This window comes from Raphanus sativus, chromosome 5, assembly GCF_000801105.2.
Source record: "Raphanus sativus cultivar WK10039 chromosome 5, ASM80110v3, whole genome shotgun sequence".
NCBI classification, from domain to species: domain Eukaryota; kingdom Viridiplantae; phylum Streptophyta; class Magnoliopsida; order Brassicales; family Brassicaceae; genus Raphanus; species Raphanus sativus.
In genome coordinates this window covers 10,062,120-10,079,847 of record NC_079515.1, presented here as the reverse complement: position 1 = coordinate 10,079,847, position 17,728 = coordinate 10,062,120, and the positions used below count along the sequence as shown (strand labels likewise).

The window sequence follows — 17,728 nt, the reverse complement described above, 5'->3', positions numbered from 1 at the left end:
GCCGAAACTGCTTTTTCCACTGTTATTTTCGCTGCTAGGGCTCTGCTTTCGAACAGTAATATTTGCGGGCAGTCCAGATACCCCATAGCACCCATGAAGTTAGATTGCTGGTGATACCAGTAGGTGGCACACATAGAAGTGTCTACTTGATCAAACTACTTATCTAATCACAAAACTGTTTCAAAAGAAAAAAAAACATGCACAACCGAGGTTATATTGAAATGCATATAAAAAACTTTATATTGAGAAATGATATTGTAAGATAAAAAAAAAGATTGGTTATATTTTAGTGTTTTACTGTAAAAAAAAAGTAACTCATCGTTAAAAATGTAGAATTTTCTTTTGACTTTTAAAACTTCGGACCATATCATGTTTATAAGACGAGACTTGTTTTTGTTGTGAAATATTGTATGAATCTCTCAGAGTTAAGCCCATTATAAATGGGCCGAATTAGATCCATGACATCTTTAGGGTTTTCCACAGAACACATATAAGTATCAAAAACCTAATAATTTCTCCGTCGTTTGTCACTGCAACTAACCTTTTTCTCGCCGGAAGAGAGAGCAGCAGCCATGGTTAAGTTCCTGAAGCAGAACAAAGCGGTGATCCTTCTCCAAGGCCGTTACGCCGGCAAGAAGGCAGTGATCATCCGTTCCTTCGACGACGGAAACCGCGAGCGTCCTTACGGACACTGCCTCGTCGCGGGACTCAAGAAGTATCCGAGCAAGGTCATCCGCAAGGACTCGGCCAAGAAGACGGCGAAGAAATCTAGAGTCAAGTGCTTCATCAAGGTCGTAAACTATCAGCATCTGATGCCTACTCGTTACACGTTGGACGTGGATCTGAAGGAGGTTGCGACTCTGGAAGCTCTGGCGTCGAAAGACAAGAAGGTGGCGGCTCTTAAGGAGGCTAAGGCTAAGCTCGAGGAGAGGTTCAAGACCGGGAAGAACAGGTGGTTCTTTACCAAGCTCAGGTTTTGAAGAAGCCATTTTGTCGTTTCTGTTTTTTATTATTAATCGTTTTGTAATGGAATTTACAGTATGCTTATGTAGTTTCGAGAATGAATGTGGAACATGTTTTGGATGGTTTATGAACTTTGGTTTGAATTTTAGTTATGATCATTTGCAATATTGGTTTAATTGTTTAAATAGTCTGTGTGTGAAAACCCAAATGATCAAATCTGGTTTCCAGTTTTCTTATGGCTGTTGTTGTATTCTGTCGTCAATCTCTTTTTGTTGGCTTGTATTGATGGGTGAGCTGCTTCTCTCTGTTTCTTGAGAATCTGTTAAAGCTTTTCCCGTCTCTGTGATGATATTGTTTTGACTTCTTGGCTTCCATGTTTGGAAATAAACCAAACAAATTGCCTTGTTCTTTGTGTGTTTTTTCATCTCTGTGATGTGTAAATGATTAGGTTGCTTTGTTTTGATTACAATGATCATGATGACAATGTTTGGTCCGTGAGGTGAGTGCCTTGGGGCGTCATGGTGAAATGTTCTAACCATCTGGAATGGAGCGCCCTGCACTTGTTAAAACACAGGGTATGTGTGTGAATGTATAGGCTATTTCTTTTTTTTTTTTTTTTGAACAAGTATAGGCTATTTCTACAATGAATTTAAAACTGGTCTATGAGCGTTACAAAAGAATTGCCACTGTATAATCTGTCACCGAGTCTAAGAAAACATGCTTAAGTTGTCACTCCTTATACTGTATAAGGGCAGGAAAAAACACGAACAAAAACATGAGTAACACGTTTTGTGATGATTTAGTGGCAAACTAAAGATCAAATTAGTGAACGCGGTTCTTGTCTCTCACATAAAGACAAAGACAAAATAGCATCTAAAAAAACACCCACGTTAATACCGCCCGCTTTGGCTTTCTAAAGAATTGAAGTCAACAATCTTTTGAATGTTTATAACGACAATCAAAACCTCTTTTCGTATGAAATGAAAATAGCGGCAGCCTGCAGAATGTGTTCATGCTACTAGATGAACAGTGTCATGTCACTAATGTATATATGTAGGAGGTATCAAGGTCACAGAACAATATCACCACTTACCACAATTAAAACGCAAAAGCAAAACAAACGAAAGGATGATAGGAACCATCTTTCTTCTCTTCTTTTCTATTTCAAGTTTTTCATACACTTCTGCTTCTCTTACACTGTGCCGTCCCGACCAAAGGGACGCACTTCTCGACTTCAAGAGTGAGTTTGAGCTTCGCAACCCTCCTGAGTTTTATGATGAGGAAAGTCAGGATACTTGGACCTTGTTCAGTGTCACCTGTTATCCCAAGACAAAATCATGGGAAAACAGTACCGATTGTTGTTATTGGAAGGGTATCACATGTGATGCTAACTCAGGTGTGGTGATTGGGTTAGACCTTAGTTGCAGCTGTCTCCACGGCCATTTCAAACCCAGTAGCAGACTTTTCAGTCTACGCCATCTCCAGAATCTGAACCTTGCTTACAACGATTTCAGTGGCTCTTCAATCCCGACTGAGATCAATAAACTCATGGGGTTACAAAGACTTAACCTTTCCCACTCTTCCTTTTTTGGTACAATTCCAGCGGAAATTCTTCACCTGACCAAGTTGGTTTTTCTCGATCTTTCTTCTACTTTTATGGATTCTCAGGTTCTCTTATCCACAAAAAAATCATTTCTTTCTCAACTTGCACACAACTTAACAAACCTTAGACAACTTGATATGAGCTATGTAAACCTTTCCTCAGAGATTCCTCAGATGATGATCTCAAACCTGACTTCTCTAAGATCAATCCGCCTTCATCATTGCCACTTATTTGGCAGACTTCCACGGCTGAGTCCTACCATTCAATCCATTGATTTGAGTATCAATCCATATCTAGAATACTCTCTCCCAGCATTCAATGGAAATAACTCTCTTGTATATTTGGACTTTTCTGAAACATCTCTTTCCGGGAGCTTACCAGACTCTATCAGCAACCTCAAACACTTGAAGGCTTTGAAACTTTACGGCTGCAAATTCACAGGGAAGATTCCATCTTCAATTGGAAACCTTTCTCATCTCAGCTTTCTCAACCTTGGTTTAAATAACTTTGGTGATGGCATCCCATCTTCATTTCAGAATCTGAACCGAATGACTCACTTAGAGCTGCAAGATAATAAGCTCAGCGGAGAAATTCCCACTGCACTATTCAATCTACCAAAGCTGTCAGTCTTAACACTTTCCTTCAATCAGTTCACAGGCACGCTTCCTCCTAACATCACTTCACTCTCCAACTTGAGTTTCTTTGACGCAGAGTCAAACTCTTTCTTTGGAACAATCCCTTCTACTTTCTTCAACATTCCTTCTCTAGTGAGTCTTCGTTTGGGTAATAACCAACTCAATGGCCCTCTTGAGATTGGGAATGTATCTTCATTGTCTAAGCTTCGAATGTTAGATCTTTCAAAGAACAATCTCACAGGACCAATCCCTAGATCCATATCCAAATTAGTCAACCTTGTGTATCTTGATCTTTCCTATTTCAACATCCAAGGCCCACTTGACGTTGGTATCTTCTTGCGTCTCACGTTGCTGGAAGATCTTACACTATCCCACTTAAACGCCACCACTGCGATTGATTTGAACGCAATTTTATCCTCGCCTCTCAAGTCGCTGTCTAGCTTGGATCTCTCAGGCAACCACGTTTCACTAGAAAACATGAGTTCAGTTTCCACCATTTCATCGCAGTTGCAACGTTTGTTTATGTCTAGCTGCGGTATCACAGTGTTTCCAGAGTTCATAAGATCCCTACGACAAATCTATGCCATAGACCTTTCTAACAACAACATCAAAGGTCAAGTGCCCGCATGGTTATGGAGACTACCAGAATTATATGTTGTTAGTCTTTCCAACAACACTATCAGTGGTTTCAGAGAATTCCCAAAAGATCTCTCAAGAACGAAGATATATTTAATATATCTGAGCAAAAACAACTTCTCTAGAGAGATCCCCATATCAATATGTGAAATGAGCTCTCTAGGAATCGTTGATTTATCAAACAACAACTTTAACGGATCTGTTCCACAGTGCCTCATCAAGAAGATGTCTCTTACAGTTTTGAACCTGGGTAACAATCACCTCAGTGGAAAACTAGCAGACATATTTCCTAAAGACTGCAACCTAAGGTCACTCAGTGTTGGTCACAACCAATTGGTGGGGAAACTTCCAAGATCTCTGTCGGATTGCTCTTCACTGGAGGTTCTAAACATGGAGCACAACAGAATCAACGACACTTTCCCATTCTGGTTAGGATCCTTACCAGAGCTAAAAGTAGTAATCCTCCGCTCGAATGAGTTTCATGGGTCATTACAATACCACCACCACCCAAAGGTTGCATCTGTCTTTCCTCTGCTGCGAGTCATCGACATATCAGACAACGACTTCACGGGAACGTTACCGTCAGACTTCTTTATGTACTGGAGTGCTATGCACTCGGAAGGAGATCGTTCGGAACTGAAGTACATTGGAGGCAAGTCCTATTACCACGACTCAATGGTGTTGATGAACAAAGGAATAGAGTTGACCTACACCAGGATTTTTAAACTCTTGACAGCTATTGATATTTCGGGAAACATGCTCCACGGAAACATACCTGAATCTATCGGTCTACTGAAAGCTCTTAAAATGCTAAACCTATCAAGCAACGGTTTTGTCGGAAACATGCCTTCCTCTTTGGCGAATCTGGTTCAGATGGAGTCACTAGACTTATCGCATAACAAGCTCTCAGGCCACATTCCTCATGGTCTCGCTCAACTCACAAGTCTATCTACCATAAGGATTTCGCACAACAAGCTCGTGGGGATGATTCCAAAAAGCACACAGTTTCAAACACAGAACGCTTCGGGTTTTGAAGATAACTTTGGACTCTGTGGTGCTCCTCTTGGTGAGTGTGGAGTTGGGAATGATGACCAGCCGCGGATCTGAAGGAAGTTGCGACTCTTGAAGCTCTGACTTCAAAGGACAAGAAGGTGGTGGCTCTTAAGGAGGCTAAGGTAAGCTCGAGGAGAGGTCCAAGACTGGGAAAAACAGGTGGTTCTTTCCCAAGCTTAGGTTCTGAGAACCCATTTTGTAGCTTAGGATGGTTTAAGACTTGATTTTGAAATTTGAGCCATGGCGATGAGCAAAACGCCTTTAGGCATCTCCATAAAGCGCTAGTTTGATGTGCCATAAGGGCAACAAGGCGACACCGTACCGTTTCTTGTGGCTAAGTTAGTCTGTTGGCTGTATAACTTTTCTCCTTGACACCTAAATAGCCTAAGAACAGCTGTGAATGATAGAGTTCTCTTCAGAAACTTGAAGCTCTTGCTTCCACTTCCAGTTTTATTAAAGATTGTTGCGCTGGCTTCTTAGTTGCCAATCTTTGTTTATTGGCTTGTTTTGATGCATGAGCTACTTCTCACTATTTCTTGAGAATCTGTTAAAGCTTTACAATCTCTCTGATATTGTTTTACCATGGTGAAAATAAACCAAACAGATTGCCTTGTGTGTGTTTTTCATTTCTGTTCTGTGTAATGATGAAGGGGGCACTGTGTCAGATTACAATAATCATGATGACAAGGTTCTAACCATCTGGACATGGAGTGCCCTCCACTTATTAAAACACAGGGTATGAGTGTGAATGTGTAAGGCTATTTCTACAATGGATTTACAAAAGTATTGCCATTGTAATCTTTGTTACCGAGTCTATGGAAACATGCTTAAGACTCGAGATACTGTATAACAGAACATCAAAAACGCAAGAAAATAAAACACTGAGGAAAACGTTTTATTGTAAATTAATGGCAAGTAAAAAAAAATCAAATTAGTCGCTGAGAAGACGTTATTTAAATCACATCCAACTATAGCGAGGCAACCCGTCGTTTCTTCCCTTCATCATTATGAAAGAAGAACACAACGCGGTTCGTGTCTCTTACATAAAGACAATTAGCATCTAAACAAACGTGTTGATGACTTTACTTTTTTTTTTTTCCAGAACATCGATGACTTAGAAATATGGTTCTCTTCAACAGTTCTTTCACTGCATACTCCGTACAGAAACATTGTATTGAACACTTAAAGTTAACACCGCTTTGGCTTTTTATTAGAATAGCCAAGAAACTTCATTTGTAGAAAATGTCATTAATAGCTGCAGAATGTGTTCATACTACTAAATGAACAATGTCTTTTATGGTATATATAGGGGATCAAGGTCACAGAAGAATATCACCACTTACCACAATAAAACGCAAAAGCAAAACAAAGGAAAGGAAGATAGGAACCATCTTTCTTCTCTTCTTTTCTATTTTAAGTTTTTCATACACTTTTGCTTCTTGTACACTGTGCCGTCCTGACCAAAGGGACGCACTTCTCCAGTTCAAGAGTGAGTTCGAGCTTCGCCAACCTCCGGAGTTTATTGAAGAGGTTACGCAGGGTGGTGGGCACCGGCTGGTCGATGCCACTTGTTATCCCCAAACAAAATCATGGGCACACAATAGCAATTGTTGTTATTGGGACGGTATCACATGCGATGCTAACTCAGGTGTGGTGACTGGGGTTGACCTAAGTTGCAGCTGCCTCTATGGCCATTTCAAACCCAATAGCAGTCTTTTCAGTCTAAGTCATCTCCGGAGTCTTAACCTTGCTTACAACGATTTCAATGGCTCTTCCATCCCAACTGAGATTAATAAACTCATTGGATTGCAGAAACTTAACCTTTCCCACTATTACTTTTCTGGTAAAATTCCAACAGAGTTTCTTCACCTCACCAAGTTGGTCTCCGTCGATCTTTCTTCTTCTTCTTTTACGTTTTCTCAGAGTCGCTTATCCACTGAAAACCCATTTCTTTCTCAACTTGCACAAAACTTGACAAACCTTAGACATCTTGATCTGACCTATGTCAACCTTTCCTCAAAAATTTCTCAGATGATGATCTCAAACCTGACCTCTCTAATATCAATCCGCCTTCATGATTGCCAATTATTTGGTCAATTTCCACGGCTGAGTCCTACTATTCGATCCCTTATTTTGAGTGTCAATCCACATCTAGAATCATCTCTCCCAGAATTCAATGGAAACAACTCTCTTGTACACTTGTACCTCTCTCAAACATCTCTTTCAGGTAACATACCAGACTCTATCGGCAGCCTCAAACATTTGAAGTTTTTGAGATTTTTCAAGTGCAAGTTCACAGGGAAGATTCCCTCTTCAATTGGAAACCTTTCTCGCCTCAACTTTCTGAACCTTGGTTCTAATAACTTTGCTGGTGAAGTCCCATCTTCATTCCAGAATCTGCACCGAATGACCCAGTTAGATCTGTGGGGAAACAAACTGAGTGGCGAAATTCCCACTGCACTATTCAATCTTACAAAGTTATCATTCTTATCACTCGGCTTCAATCACTTCACAGGCACGCTTCCTCCTAACATCACTTCCCTTTTGAATCGCTTTCACGCATCGTCAAACTCTTTCTTTGGAACAATCCCTTCTACTTTCTTCAACATTCCTTCTCTGGATAGTCTTAGTTTGGGAGATAACCAATTTAGTGGACCTCTTGATATTGGAAATATATCTTCAATGTCTAAGCTACGATGGTTAGATCTTTCGAGAAACAATTTCACAGGACCAATCCCTAGATCCATATCCAAATTAGTCAACCTTTTGAGTCTTGATCTTTCATATTTCAACACCCGTGGCCCACTTGACGTTGGTATCTTCTGGCATCTCAAGTGGCTAGAAGATCTTAATATATCCCACTTAAACACAACCACTCCAATTGATTTGAATGCAGTTTTATCGTTGCCTCTCAAGTTGTTCTATAGCTTGGATCTCTCAGGCAGCCACGTTTCAGTAGAAAACATGAGTTCAGTTTCCACCTTTTCATCGCAGATTCGCAGTTGCAAGGTTTGTACTTGTCCGACTGCGGTATCACAGTGTTTCCAGAGTTCATAACAGCCATACAACATATCTATATTCTAGACCTTTCTAACAACAACATCAAAGGTCAAGTGCCTGGATGGTTATGGAGACTACCAAAATTAAAGTATGTTTATCTTTCCAACAACACATTCAGTAGTTTCAAAGAACTCCCAAAAGATCTTTCAAGAACGAAGATAGAGATAATAGATCTGAGCAGAAACAACCTCTCCAGAGAGATCCCCATATCAATATGTGAAATGAGCTCTCTAAATGTCGTTGATTTATCAAACAACAACTTCAACGGATTTGTTCCACAGTGCCTCAGCAATCTCATCAAGAGGGATCTTTCAGTTTTGAACCTCGGTAACAACCACCTCAGTGGAGAACTACCAGACATATTTCTCAACGGCAGCAACCTAAGGTCACTTAATGTTGGTCACAACCAATTGGTGGGTAACCTTCCAAGATCTCTATCGGCTTGCTCTTCTCTGGATGTTCTAAACATTGAGCACAACAGTATGAACGACACTTTTCCATTCTGGTTAGGATCCTTACCCGAGCTGCATGTACTGGTTCTCCGCTCGAATGAGTTTCATGGGTCATTACAATACCACCACCGGTTGGTTGCATCTTTCTTTCCTCAGCTGCGAATCATCGACATATCACACAATGACTTCAGGGGAACCTTACCGTCAGACTTCTTCATGTACTGGAGTGCTATGCACTCAGAAGGAGATAGTTCAGAACTGGAGTACATTGGAGACGGCCTCTATTACCAGGACTCAATTGTTTTGATGAACAAAGGAATAGAGTTGACCTACACCAGGATCTTTAAACTCTTGACAGCTATTGATCTTTCGGGAAACATGCTCCACGGAAACATACCTGAATCTATTGGTCTAGTGAAAGCTCTTATAGTGCTAAACCTATCAAGCAACGGTTTCGTGGGCAACATGCCTTCCTCTTTGGCAAATCTGGTTCAGCTAGAGTCACTAGACTTATCGCATAACAAGCTCTCGGGCCACATTCCTCCTGATCTCGCTCAACTCACAAGTCTATCAACCATAAGGGTTTCACACAACAGGCTCGTAGGGATGATTCCGCAAAGCACACAGTTTCGAACGCAGAACGCTTCGGGTTTTGAAGATAACGCTGGACTATGTGGTCCTCCTCTTCTTGATCAGTGTCGAGTTGGGAATGATGACACGACGCTTACACAACAAGAAGAGGAGGATGATGCGAAAGAAGAAGTCTTCAGCTGGACTGCAGCTGCCATAGGTTTCGCACCAGGTATCGTGCTTGGATTGAGCATTGGTCACTTGATGCTTTTCTACAAACCGCATTGGTTCTTCAAGGTGTTCCACATCAACGATCGTAGAAGACGCATGATAACTCCTCGTTAGCTATGGATTCTGAGGTACTTTCCATGATAATTTCTTAGCTTTTCCTTTAGATCGATCCATTCGCAGAATGGATATTTTAAAATTTTCATATGTTCAACAATTATATAACTAAAATCTAAATAGAAAGAAAATTAGAAGATGCCGCACATAAAGCCACTTATCATCATCTCACCCCTTATACTTTATTGTATTTTACATTCCAGTCCTCAAATTAAAACTGATTTAGCTACAAAAAGTCAAAAGAGAAAAAAAACAAAACAAATATAGCAAAAAATCTATTATATTAAAACAGAAGTCATGAATTTTAATTTATGTGTGATTTTTTTAAAAATAGACTATCTAATAGACTTGGTCACACTACATTTTTAATCATTATAATATTTGAAGTACTTTAATCATAATATCTTTTGATACCTTTTCATTTAAAATTTAAATATATATATATATATATATATATATATATATTAAATTTCGAAAAATCTTTTATAAAGATCTTAACAAGATCTTAATTTTGAAAAGAGTTGTGCTAATTCAGGAAATTGAAGAGTGAACAAGGGAGAAGAGTGAACAAGACAGAAGAGTCACGGAGGAGGATTGTTAAGTGCGTTCGGACATGGGCCAATATAATATTCTTGTATAAATAAGGCCCAATGATTAAGGATGAGAGATTAGCGAAACATTAATATCATATTTTTGTAAAATAAAATGGGGAAATTAGCAAAATATACCATAATGAGATCTATTTGTGATTTGTCCCAAAATATTTTTTTACCTGGTCAGTTTCAGACATAATTAACCAAATAAAAATAAAAACAATAATTAAAAATTATATATAAATAAAACAATGAAAAATCTATACAATAGTAGGAATATATATCTTCTGTAATATTATTTGCGAAGTAATTTTTCGCAATGGAGCTCTCGCCTTAAAAGTTAGAGTTGTTAATATCGTTTATATCCTTAATAAATTAAATATATAAATTAGCTAAAATAAAAATGAATTTTGTTTCGATAAGATGAGTGTTAACATTAATAATAAAGGAACTATATAAAATCTAAAAAAATATTTTCAAATAAAAGATAATTCTTAGACATATTGTGTGTTTTATCCTAAAATATGTTTTAATAAAAACTTATATTAATCAATATAAATTCTTAATTTATATAATCAAAAAGATAATATTGATTGGTTTGTGAGATTTATTTATTAATGTAAATATAGTATACACAGAAATTTTCAAAAACATTATAATAAGTAAGAATTTCAAGTAAAAATAATTTATCATTATAGTTGTTTTTATTTCGTAATGCATGTATTAATAAGTAGTTATAAAATTTTCATGTTCGCAAGGGCATATGGAACACTTAATAATATACAAAGGGAGATTTTCAAAAATACCACTTTAAAGGTACAATTATTCATCTTTAAAACTTAAAATTTTAAATAAATATGTATATACATCCCGTATTGATTTTTTTTTTTTTGAAACTCTCCCATATTAATTTGTTACTAAATCTCGACCCACACAACCGTGCGGTGTTTATTTTCATTTATTTTTATATAAAAAAATTATTTTTAATTCTAAATTGGTATATATTGTAATATATATGAGGTGTGTCTATCATTTTTTAATACATAATAATTTTTGCCATATTTTTTTTTGGATATGTTGTTTCAAATTTTCACATGTATTTATATCTTTTTCTATATAATATATATTTTTGGATCATTATTTCTTTATTTAACTTACCAATATATATAAAGATTGAGCATGATCCGCCCTCTCAAGGACAGATATATTTTTTGTTTTATATTTCTTTTTAAATTTTAATTTTCATATTTCATTTATTTAAGGAACTATTATATAAATTTAAATTAATATTAAACATAAATATAATTAAAATTTTCAAATATAAAATTAATTAAAAAACAAATATACTCGCTCTTTCAAAAGACAATTAGAATCTAGTGTATTATTAAAAGTATAGATTGTAATGCTATGTTAAATATTATTAGGTATTTAAAAAAACATTAGGTCAAAAAATAAAACACAGTTTTTTATAAAACACGTTAGAAATCTTAGTTAAAATAAAATAATTTAACATAAACCGTCCACTAACATATGTATTCTATTTACCTATATTATTATCAAGTATCTGACTAAAATAAAATTATTATCAAGTGCTAATATCAAGATACAAACATGATTCATTTTATTTGCCTATCTTATTAATCATATATATAACCATCGACTAATAATTAACTGACAAAGTGGTTCTCTAGAATTATGGAATTATTTAAATTACACCAATATGAATTATTTATTAAATATTCAAATATGTGTTTGTTAACCAATATGAATAATTTATTATAAATGATATATTATTGAACCATATGTTTAGTAATTAATGAATGATAAATGATTTCTTATTAAAAGTTTATTTTTTTTAAAATCACACTTGAATCAAGGTTGTGACTTCTTTTTTAATATAATAGATATTTTAAAATTTTCATATGTTCAACAATTATATAACTAAAATCTAAATAGAAAGAAAATTAGAAGATGCCGCACATAAAGCCACTTATCATCATCTCACCCCTTATACTTTATTGTATTTTACATTCCAGTCCTCAAATTAAAACTGATTTAGCTACAAAAAGTCAAAAGAGAAAAAAAACAAAACAAATATAGCAAAAAATCTATTATATTAAAACAGAAGTCATGAATTTTAATTTATGTGTGATTTTTTTAAAAATAGACTATCTAATAGACTTGGTCACACTACATTTTTAATCATTATAATATTTGAAGTACTTTAATCATAATATCTTTTGATACCTTTTCATTTAAAATTTAAATATATATATATATATATATATTAAATTTCGAAAAATCTTTATAAAGATCTTAACAAGATCTTAATTTTGAAAAGAGTTGTGCTAATTCAGGAAATTGAAGAGTGAACAAGGGAGAAGAGTGAACAGACAGAAGAGTCACGGAGGAGGATTGTTAAGTGCGTTCGGACATGGGCCAATATAATATTCTTGTATAAATAAGGCCCAATGATTAAGGATGAGAGATTAGCGAAACATTAATATCATACTAGAGCTTTTGTCCGCGCTACGCGCGGATTTTGCTTTGAATTTTGTCAAAATTATGTTTTAAATTATTTATGAATATGATATTTTATCCAATTTTAGTTATGCTGTTTAATTTAATATCAATTTTTGTTTCAATAAAATACATTTTTCTATTTAAACATCGTGTAATATTTCTGAAACCAAAATTTCAGTAAAGTAAAATGTTTACAACAATAAAGATAACAAATAGATTGTAGTTGTTATTCTTTTTATTTTTTTTTGAATTTCAGTTTCTTAAATGGGATAATGCACTACTGTTTTTTGTATATTAATTTCTCCATTATTTTTATAATATTTCTAATAATATTTATAATTTTAGTTCTAATTATTATATAATAAATACAATATGATAATATTTTAGTTATTATAGATAAAAAGCTAATTATTTTACTTAATAAATTAACTACTTTAAAATATTACTTCTATATTTTATAAATAGTGTCATTTGAATATACTTTTTGTTAGAAAAGAATTCCATTTTTAAATTCAATGTAATTCATAGTTAATTTAAAATTAATTTTAACTGTAAAATGCATTGATCTTTTGAAACTTTTATTGATCTCAAACATTATCGATAAATATTTATTTTTATTTCAACTATTTTTAAAATTGGTGGAAAATGTCAAAATCCTCCCTTTAATAAACAGAGAGGCTAATAAATTTTCTAAACAAAACTTATTCAATTATGACATAAATTTCAAATGATCTCCTTAGGAGATCTCCAAACCCAACTCTATCTGTAACTCAAAAATAGATTTTAGAGTAAAAATATTTCAATAATACTTTATTTTTCACTCTATAATATAGTGAAAAATAAGTTATTCCAAATATAGAGTAATTTGTTTATTTTTGGGTAAATCTACTAAATAGACTTTTTATGTTTTCTGTCACAAAAATAGAACACAATGAAAAAATGACCAAAATGTTTCATTTAAGAGAATCACAAAACCTTTATGCCCTAGATATATAAATATAAATAAAGAAGTAAAATAATTAAAAATAAATAAATAAATTTTTTTATAGTTTCTAATTATATGTTTTCAAATTCAAACTTTTTATAAAATTTTTTTTTTGAAATTTTTTTTTTGTAATTCGAAAAATGCTTTTTCAAACTGTTTTAGTTGTTTTCAAATATTTAGTTATTATTTTTCATTTTATAAAATTTAAACCCTAAACTCGAAACTCCACCCCTTAACTCTAAATTCTAAGGTTTAGATTAGTTAACTCATGAGTATAAGTGTAAATTTATCTTTTTAGTGGAACATTTTATTCATTTTGATCCTTATAGGCTATATTTGTGACAAAAAATTAGGATTATCTTAAAAATATTTTCTTTTATTTTTTGTTCATCACTCTATTTTTTATTCTAAAATGGAGCACCGTAAACTTAATTCTATAATAGAATTACTCTATTTTAGAGTAAAAATGAAGTAAATGGTTTTACAGAAGTAAACATATGTGTCATTTTAGAGTATTGTTTAAAAGTGTGCACACCTGCATATATGACTTAATTTGATGATATCTTATAACATACATAAATCAGGCGATAACATAAATATTTTTCATATAACATGAATAAAGTTAAATACAATTCATATTAAGATGTGTAAATTCAACTACAACACGTGTATTTATAATGTTTAAGCAAGTTTTAGATCAATAATAATGGGCATTTCAGAAGCTTCATAGCCGCTTGTATTATTACATGAGCATATGATCACCATCAGTGTTAGATGATGATGAATAACAACTGTTTTTTTTTTTTTTTTTTTTTTGAATAACAACTGTTTACACACTCATAAACACCAAAGAAAAAGAAAAAAAAATGAACAGAACAGAATCTTGTATTCCCATATGAGTTGATGTTTACAATGGTGGTTTGATGACTGCTGCCATCGTAAAACAACCCTCAAGCCATGTCAGTTGGTATCCACTACTTGTTACATACTATTAGAACAGATTCTCAACATTTAAGGGGGAAAAAAACGCATATTTGGTGGATAGAGCTACAGATGAAGATGCTGCAACATGAGAGAGGTTTATTCTTATTGGTCTCTTGATCTCATTGTTGTGTTAATTTTGTGGTTCTATGATCATGGACAGTTAGGAGTTTGAGTGTGTTCACGCAGCCAAGTTGATACGACCGAACACTTGATGTGAAACATCCTATGTTCTGCATGTTTCAACACTACTTCTCAATATTATGAGTAGTTCAAAACGTCCCATCTTCTGCATTACTTCCTGAGAAGGGATGAACCTCTAAAATCCACACTTTAAAGAGAAGACAATATTATTTAATTTCTTGGTTATGATACTCATTTTTGTTACATGTCTAAAAGTTAGATATGATGTGATAATATGTGTTTATCTCATATATGAAAATTAGATGGAGTTTTTTTTTTACAAATGTTAAAATATACTGTACTAACTTGAAATATATTAGTTGGTACAGTATCTAACTCTTTGTCTTGGTTTCTCCTCTGTTAAATCAAATTTAAGAAATTTAGAAAAGTAACACCACAAACCTGAATGTATTGTTGCATACTAAAACCTTATCTATAAATGAAGCGATTTGATACTAATCTCATGTATATCGTGGCCTCGTGGGACATGGAGCAGTATAAGAGAAACTATAACATATTAGAGAATTGCTCGAATCATATTCATCAACGTTCAATCATATCTAGATTCAAATGGGTCACTTTAACTAAACATAAAAGAACTATAACCCTTAAAACAAATCCAAAATACTTGCTTTAGTTTTAGTGATGTTCACTTTCTATTGTATAGAAGAACTCTATATCACATGACTGAGCATTCCCTAGACTCCAGTCACTCCTTGCTTTACTTTGAGGTTTAAGAATTCACGAAAACTGAGAGGAAGAACAGATACTGAAACTGCAGTACTTTACTTGTCGCACAGAAGCTCTGGAAACAACATGACCAGCTTGTAAGTGCATCATCTTCCATTACTTCTTTGCATAGCGGACATTTTAGCTCAGGCGGAACTTCTCGTACAGAGCGTGTTGTTGATGGCAATCCCTCCATTTCCTTTGCAAAAGCAGCCCTGAATATATTGAGACAGAATTAGCACTTAAGTTGTATTAAATATATGCGAGAAAGCACTCATAAGAGCTGCAACCGCACCACTTGGCAATGAATAAGAGCCACCAACATGGACTTGGGGATAGCAGTAGGTGATTTGACTCTTTTAACATTGTAATTAGGGTCATCATTGTGGGGCAATGATAAATAAAAAATTTCTAAGTCAAGTAAAGTAATTCTCATATATACTTTACTTGACTTAGCACCTTTTATCTGTTTACGAAAGTGTAAGAAAAATAAAGGAACTCTAACAAAAGCTGACATACCAGCGACATTACAACGATGGTAAATATACCCCGGAGGTGGAGTTTTACTTTCCCTTCTTGTAACTAAACAAACCAATATCTTAAAATTTAAAACAATTAAAACAAAACAAAACAAAACAAAACAAAGATATTGGAAAAAATTATTGAAAACATTCTAGAATATAATAATAACAAAGAATATGAAGATTACTAAAACCACTTTCACCCATCCTTCCATTAGTGCCCTATACGTAACATCTCCCTGCCCCAAAATTATATTGACCTTGCTTGTTAAATCGAATAAAAATAAGAGGATTGATAAATGTCTAAAAACATCAACATTTTTACGTCCACCATTTGTGAAAGATGGCTTACCTCTGCCAGTCAAGTGCCGGGGTGTCAATCAACTCCCGAAGTTAGCTGTCTTCATATACTTTCTCTTCTGTTGGTGCAAGAACATGACATGGATCATTGTGATGGGAACCTTGGACAGCAGGAATGAAGTAAAAATCATTCCCGAACTCATCTTCAAGCTAGAAGGTGAAAATGGGTACTTTTCTAGCTATAAAAAGGTTTCAAAATGGGTGCACCCAACTCCAATATAAATGTTCACCGTAATCAACTTACATATTTTGCTATAGGCGGCAGAGCAACATGAGAATTGCTGGTTTTTCCACTTTATTCTCGATTCTAGGCCTGCAACGCTCAGATAATTGCATTATTTAACATGAAAATCCAGGTGTTGCTTCAAACCAATAGTCACACTTTCAACTTATGTTTAAGCTAAACATCTTTTTGTTGAGCTTAAGATAAAATAGCTAAATAAGAGAACAAAGCAATGGAAATCAAAAGATCTGGTAGAACGTACTCTTGTGCAGTGATAAGTCTGACGCGAGGCCGTCCTGAGACTGGACGAATTAAATCAGATGTATTCTTCGGTATTAACATTGATTTATTCAAGTACTCTGAAAATTCAAAATAGAGAAAATATAAAGTCCATGAGTGTAAACATGTTGGCATGACTCAGTAAGAACTCAAACCTGTTTGTCGATGAGGAGTAGCTCTAACCCAATAAAGCTCCCACCATTTGCAATGTATCTAGCGTCCCAGAAACGGTTCAACCGAAATTGTAGCTCAAATACTGCTGGTCATGTTCTTGAAATAATCAGAGAAGGGAGAATTTCCGGTGGATTTACTGGCCATAGCTGTGCTTTTCAGTGGATGTTTTGGATTTCGGGTGGTTTTAGGTTTAGAAGAAGCAATTTATAAGGGGATCAAAGTGAGGTGAAACGTTATAAAGGACGGATTAAAGAGCTCATTTATTGATCAGGAGGTGCCGAGGTGGTGGTGGTAACGGCGATTACAGAACTGAGGTGTCGAAGACGAAGTGGCAACGACGATTACAGAATCGATGCAGGTTAGGTTTTTGGACTTGGGCTTGACTTGGTCCAGGATAAATATTTTGGAGACCAAACAAAAAGCCTAGATTCTCTTCTCTTACGACAATTAATGGTGATGTGGCAGTATACTCCTCTATCATTGGTTGATTTAATTAAATGATGTGGACACCTTCTCCATTGAGATTATTCTCCTTTTAGTATAGTACTGATTTTTGTAAAATAAAATGGGGAAATTAGCAAAATATACCATAATGAGATCTATTTGTGATTTGTCCCAAAATATTTTTTTACCTGGTCAGTTTCAGACATAATTAACCAAATAAAAATAAAAACAATAATTAAAAATTATATATAAATAAAACAATGAAAAATCTATACAATAGTAGGAATATATATCTTCTGTAATATTATTTGCGAAGTAATTTTTCGCAATGGAGCTCTCGCCTTAAAAGTTAGAGTTGTTAATATCGTTTATATCCTTAATAAATTAAATATATAAATTAGCTAAAATAAAAATGA

At 34.5% G+C, this 17,728-nt stretch overlaps 3 protein-coding genes and 1 long non-coding RNA gene across 10 annotated transcripts; 3 read left to right on the top strand and 1 right to left on the bottom strand.

Annotated features, from left to right (window-relative positions):
- The first annotated feature begins 510 nt into the window (after positions 1 to 510).
- On the top strand, positions 511 to 1,115 carry LOC108862512 (60S ribosomal protein L27-3). The gene has a single exon (XM_018636670.2). The coding sequence runs from the start codon at positions 573 to 575 to the stop codon at positions 978 to 980; it is 408 nt and encodes a 135-aa protein (XP_018492172.1). The 5' UTR covers positions 511 to 572; the 3' UTR covers positions 981 to 1,115.
- Positions 1,116 to 1,255: 140 nt separating this feature from the next.
- On the top strand, positions 1,256 to 5,673 carry LOC108862511 (receptor-like protein 6). The gene has a single exon (XM_018636668.2). The coding sequence runs from the start codon at positions 2,092 to 2,094 to the stop codon at positions 4,942 to 4,944; it is 2,853 nt and encodes a 950-aa protein (XP_018492170.1). The 5' UTR covers positions 1,256 to 2,091; the 3' UTR covers positions 4,945 to 5,673.
- Positions 5,674 to 6,162: 489 nt separating this feature from the next.
- LOC108862510 (receptor-like protein 33) lies at positions 6,163 to 10,066 on the top strand. Of its 4 annotated transcripts, none has more exons than XR_008945837.1 (2): positions 6,163 to 9,331; positions 9,853 to 10,066. XR_008945837.1 is itself a non-coding variant. In XM_057010193.1 (2 exons), exon 1 carries the CDS (start codon positions 8,172 to 8,174, stop codon positions 9,315 to 9,317), a length of 1,146 nt encoding a protein of 381 aa, XP_056866173.1. In that variant the 5' UTR covers positions 6,207 to 8,171; the 3' UTR covers positions 9,318 to 9,331; positions 9,853 to 10,066. The 4 variants fall into 4 exon arrangements, 2 of the variants coding, with proteins under 2 accessions (XP_056866173.1, XP_056866174.1); XR_008945838.1 differs by having other exon boundaries at positions 9,837 to 10,066; XM_057010193.1 differs by having other exon boundaries at positions 6,207 to 9,331.
- Positions 10,067 to 15,080: 5,014 nt separating this feature from the next.
- Positions 15,081 to 17,265, bottom strand: LOC108835698 (uncharacterized). Of its 4 annotated transcripts, XR_008946298.1 has the most exons (6): positions 16,850 to 17,265; positions 16,678 to 16,774; positions 16,437 to 16,505; positions 16,185 to 16,293; positions 15,607 to 16,071; positions 15,081 to 15,526 (listed from the first exon to the last, which is right to left on the bottom strand). It is a non-coding gene; the product is annotated as an uncharacterized LOC108835698 (long non-coding RNA). The 4 variants fall into 4 exon arrangements; XR_008946296.1 differs by having other exon boundaries at positions 15,607 to 16,293; XR_008946297.1 differs by having other exon boundaries at positions 15,831 to 16,293.
- Between the last annotated feature and the right edge of the window lie 463 nt (positions 17,266 to 17,728).

What these genes read in the sequence shown, in the direction of transcription:
- LOC108862512 (XM_018636670.2), top strand. Translation starts at nt 573, where the DNA reads ATGGTTAAGTTCCTGAAGCAGAACAAAGCGGTGATCCTTCTCCAAGGC.
- LOC108862511 (XM_018636668.2), top strand. Translation starts at nt 2,092, where the DNA reads ATGATAGGAACCATCTTTCTTCTCTTCTTTTCTATTTCAAGTTTTTCA.
- LOC108862510 (XM_057010193.1), top strand. Translation starts at nt 8,172, where the DNA reads ATGAGCTCTCTAAATGTCGTTGATTTATCAAACAACAACTTCAACGGA.